The sequence below is a fragment of the Galeopterus variegatus genome, unplaced genomic scaffold (assembly GCF_000696425.1).
Source record: "Galeopterus variegatus unplaced genomic scaffold, G_variegatus-3.0.2 Scaffold2137, whole genome shotgun sequence".
Lineage (NCBI taxonomy): Eukaryota > Metazoa > Chordata > Mammalia > Dermoptera > Cynocephalidae > Galeopterus > Galeopterus variegatus.
Window position 1 is genome coordinate 43,819 of NW_007728248.1, and position 4,480 is coordinate 48,298.

Consider the following 4,480-nt stretch of genomic DNA (forward strand, 5'->3'; position numbering starts at 1 on the left):
ATTCTTCCCACTGCTGCTAATTAAAGAGGTACTGTTGTTACTGGAATTACAGGCAAAATGTCCTGCCTTCTCTAAATGTGAGATTTTATCAGAAAGCAAAGCTTTACTGACCTAAACTTGAAATTGACCAGATGATTTTTTAAAAATTCAGTTATTTTCTTATAATAATAACATCATGAAGTGTGTGGTGCTATTCTAGGTTCTGGGGATATGGCCAACGAACAAGAAGATGACCCTCATGGAGATTACATTCCAGTTGGTGGTAGTGTGGTTCAGATGATAAATTAGCACAGTCCGCCCTCCGTATCCACGGTTCCGCATTTGCGGATTCAACCAACAGTGGATCAAAAATATTTGAGGGAAGAAAAGAAGTAAAAAATAATAGTACAACAATAAAAAACAATACAAATAAAACCAATAAAGTATAACAAGTATTTACATAGCATTTAAATTGTGTTAGGTATTAGAAGTAATCCAGAGTCGGTTTAAAGTATACAAGAGGATGTACATAGGTTATACGCAAATACTACGCCATTTTATACCAGGGACTGGAACATCTGTTGATTTGGTATTGGGACAGTAGCACTGGAACCAATCCCCTGTGGATACTGAGAGATGACTGAAATCCCAAATGCTGTGAACGTTAGAAAAGAGGAAGGACAGGTGGGCATAGATGCAGAGAACAGGGCATCTCCCCCAGTCTTGAGGGAAGGGTGAAGTGATGTTTAAGGGGAGTAAAGGTGAGCTGGTGAAGGGTGAGGGTGGGGGTGGGGGATGATGGAAAAGTGTTCCTAGGAAGAGGGAACAGCATGTGCAAAGGCCCAGAGGTAGAAAGTCAAGTTGGAACTGAAACAAATTCAGAGTGTTTGAAGAGAACACAAGGAGAAGGAGGCAGGGAGGTGGGAGAAGTCTGCAGGGCCTGTTAAAAGTCCAGACTTCATTCTGAGGCAGTGGATAGCCACAGAGGGCTTTAGGATAAGAGGGGAGTGATGTGTGGATTTACCTGATTTACATTTGAGAAGGAGCAAGGTGAACTGGAGGGTCGCCCAGAAGGGAGGAAGATGGGAGGCAGTGGCCAAGGAGAGGGACACCAGGGGCCTTACTAGGGAGGGAACAGTTGCAGGGGAGAGAAGTAGGCCCACTGGAGGGGCATTAAGGGGACAGAATTTATAGGCCTTGGTGACCAACTGCCTGTCAGGGGAGGGGAGAGGCAAGAATGGTAGCAGGAGCAGAAATATCTGGAATTCCATTCCCTGTATCCCAAGAGGTTTTGCATCCATCACCTCTCTTCTCACAGCATCATCCCTGACCTGAGCCTGCAGGTGACTTTCCTGAGGTCCCACAGGGAGTTAGCTGCCAAATTCATTCAGGCTGTTCTCTGAAGCTGGCCCACAACCTGGGCCTGTCTTCTCTCCCTGGTGCTTATCATAGTAATTTCAAATTTACTCATTGTTATTTGATTAATGTCGCTCTCCACTGCTATACTCTATGCCTCATGAAGGTAGTGACTGTTTTTCCTTTTGCTTGCCAGGTTGTCAAAATGCATTTATGGAACAAATGAAGGGGAGAACCAATAATCATATCAATGTTTTTGTGGTTGAAGGCATTGCTTCCAGTCTGGACTCTGACACTTAACTAGCTGTGATTTAAAGTACATATTCTTTGACCTAATACTTTAGTAAAAGCCCCTACTTAATGATTTTTTTGTAAAACAATCTGCCAGGTGTTTAAAGGTATATGTATAAGGTTGTTCATTTCATTGATAATTGTAAAAGAAAAAAAACCAACAGAACAGTACATCTCCAGCATCAAATGGGTTTGCTGAATAAATTACGGTGCATCTAGAACAGAATAAGCCATTAAAATAATAAAGATCTATTTTTGATACACTTCTTTTACAATGTTAGGGTATAACGCAATTTTTTGGTGAATAAACAGAGCAAAATTATCTATACTCATAATAGTTTTTAAATTGGAAAGACATACCTCAAATTGTTACCAATGTTTATATCCAAGTAATGGAATAGAAGAGATTTTTAGTTACTTCTTTGGGCTTCTTTGAATTTTCTACAATGAATTGTCTTACTTCCTAATATGAATACAACAGACAACTTTTTATTGGGGGGTGGGTGTGTTGGAAATAAATTAAAATGTAGGGGGGACATAGAATATAAGTAGTAGAATTGTAGGAAAATATAACCTTAATGTACACAGTCTTGTAACAATGCATAATAAGCAAAGCAGTTTTTTTAGGGGCCAGAACAAGGGTCAGGCCCGAGCACACTAAACAATGCATAAGCAATGCAGCTTATCAGGGGCCGTGACAAAGGCCAGGCCCAAGCGCACTAAACATTAATAGCCCCCCACCGGTTCCAGGAAATAGCTGGTTCAAAGCAAGGCCCCGGGGAAGGTAAACAATTGAGAAATGCGCTAAAGGGGTGCCAGCCTGCTAAAACCCACCTGTAAACCCAAAAGGCGCCAGCTGAAGCCCACCTGTAAATCTAAAAGCACCACAGATAACCAACAGTTGATCCTATCACAATATCTGTTCAAAAAAAAACTGTATAAAAGCTGCTTGCATTGTGAATTCGGGGCCGCTCCTGTCCTGAAAACGGGGCGACCTCCAGCATGCCGGAAATAAAAACCTCTTGCCTGTGCATCGATCTCTGTGCCTCCTGGTCTTTGCTAGATGAACCTTCCCATCAAGTTAAGATTCGTGCTTTTGAGCCGGTCTTACAGGTGGGTAGGGAGTTATCAATGTCAAAGGCTGCTCTAGGGTCAAATCAGATAAGGACTATTAAATAGTGCTCATTACATTCAGCAAAAAGAATATTCAGCAGTTGGTGGCCACAGTGAGAGCAGTTTGGGTGAAGGTCGAGCCACTTGTCAGCAAAATAGGAGTAATTATGGTTAAAAAGAATCATTTGTCAAAAATAAAATTTCTCAAAAATCTTGTGAGGACCAAGTGGGGGCTGGTGGGGGATGGGGGGATCAAATATATTTGTCCGCGAAGAAAATGCTCAAAAGTTCGCTCAGGCGCTCTCACCAGGCAATTATCAAAACAAGTGAGCACTTGCGAAAATACAGAAAAGTGAGGGAAATCAGGCTCATTTTAAGAAGTGCAAGGGAAAAGCCAGCCCTTACATTTCTTTTTTCTTTTGATAAACCAATGCTTAAATGATCTGTAGATTGTGATGAAACTAGGAAGGCCGTGAAGATCAAAGGGAACATAAACTGACGTACTGGACCTTGAATAAAGGCCTTACCATTTCCGAATTGAGAAAGTGGAGCAAAGGATCATGCCAAAAGGTTAGAAAAACAAAAAACAAAAACCGCTCAAGGCTAGAAGGCTAGATCAATCGCATTTCTTGCAGGCTGACGCACACCGCCAGAGAACGCGGCCACGGCTGGCAGCAGGTTGCATTGACCCGCGAGCGCGAGGCGCCCGGTGGTGCCGCGTTCCACCAATCAGAGAGCGCAGTGGGGGCGGCCGTGCGCATGCGCTCGCGCGGTCTCTACCCCGCGCCGCCTCCGGCCAGTTGGCGAACTGCCTCCCGAGGCTCTTTCCCGTTTCCGTGCTGCCTCCCGCGCCACTCCCGGCTGAACGCCCCGCTCAGCCGCATCATGCCGGTGGACCTCAGCAAGTGGTCCGGGCCTCTGAGCCTGCAGGAAGTAGAGGAGCGGCCGCAGCACCCGCTGCAAGTCACCTACGGCGGGGTGGTGGTGGACGAGCTGGGCAAAGTGCTGACGCCCACCCAGGTACCCCAAGGCGGTGGGCGTGCAGCGGCCGAGGCCTGGAGGCCGTGCGGGCCGGCGGGGTGGGCGTTCCTGCGTGCGCCGGGGTCCCCGAGGGAAGGTGGCCTGGAGGCCACCCCAGCACCGGGAACCCCGCGTGGGTTGGGCCGGGCTCGACCTGCGGGAGAAAGTGACCCGCTCTCCCGGGACTTTAAGGGCAAAACCGCCCAGACCCCGGGGTCTCAGCTTTTAAGCTTCAATTTGAAGAGCGAAAGCCCCTCCCCAGAGCCTGCGACGCATTATGTAACTGATCGGCGTCGCCGGCGATTTCTCCTTTGTGTGGGCGGTCAAGAGCACGCGGCCACCTACAGATGAGTGCCTGTGCGGCTGCAGCACTGAGGGCATCGGCCTTTTTTTTTTTTTTTTTTTTACCGTTTGGCCTGTGATGCCGACAGCTGGGGGCTGCTGAAAGTGGAGAAACCAGATTTCCCCGACACCGTTGCATTCGGGCACGGTGTGGTCAAACTGCCCTGTTAATTGTTTTGAATGTTTACAGCGTTTATTGTTTCGGATGTTTAAATATGAAATGCTCATTTTGGAGGCTGACACAGCTTACCTTTTCCTAGACTCCCTGCTCACCTCTCACCAGCTCTCTTATTTTAAGTACACTTTCGAATGTCCAGGTGATACAGATTAAACTTTAGCAGGCCCCAAGTAACTTCCAGGTCACCGAACGGACAGGCTG

General features: G+C 46.6%; 1 protein-coding gene across 1 annotated transcript in view; it reads left to right on the forward strand.

Annotated features, from left to right (window-relative positions):
* The first annotated feature begins 3,534 nt into the window (after window positions 1-3,534).
* PEBP1 (phosphatidylethanolamine binding protein 1) overlaps window positions 3,535-4,480 on the forward strand; it is a 7,667-nt gene continuing 6,721 nt past the window's right edge. Inside the window, exon 1 of the mRNA XM_008580645.1 lies at window positions 3,535-3,759. Within this exon, the coding sequence (XP_008578867.1) occupies window positions 3,625-3,759 (135 nt within the window). The 5' untranslated portion in view covers window positions 3,535-3,624. The remainder of the gene's footprint in view (window positions 3,760-4,480) is intronic.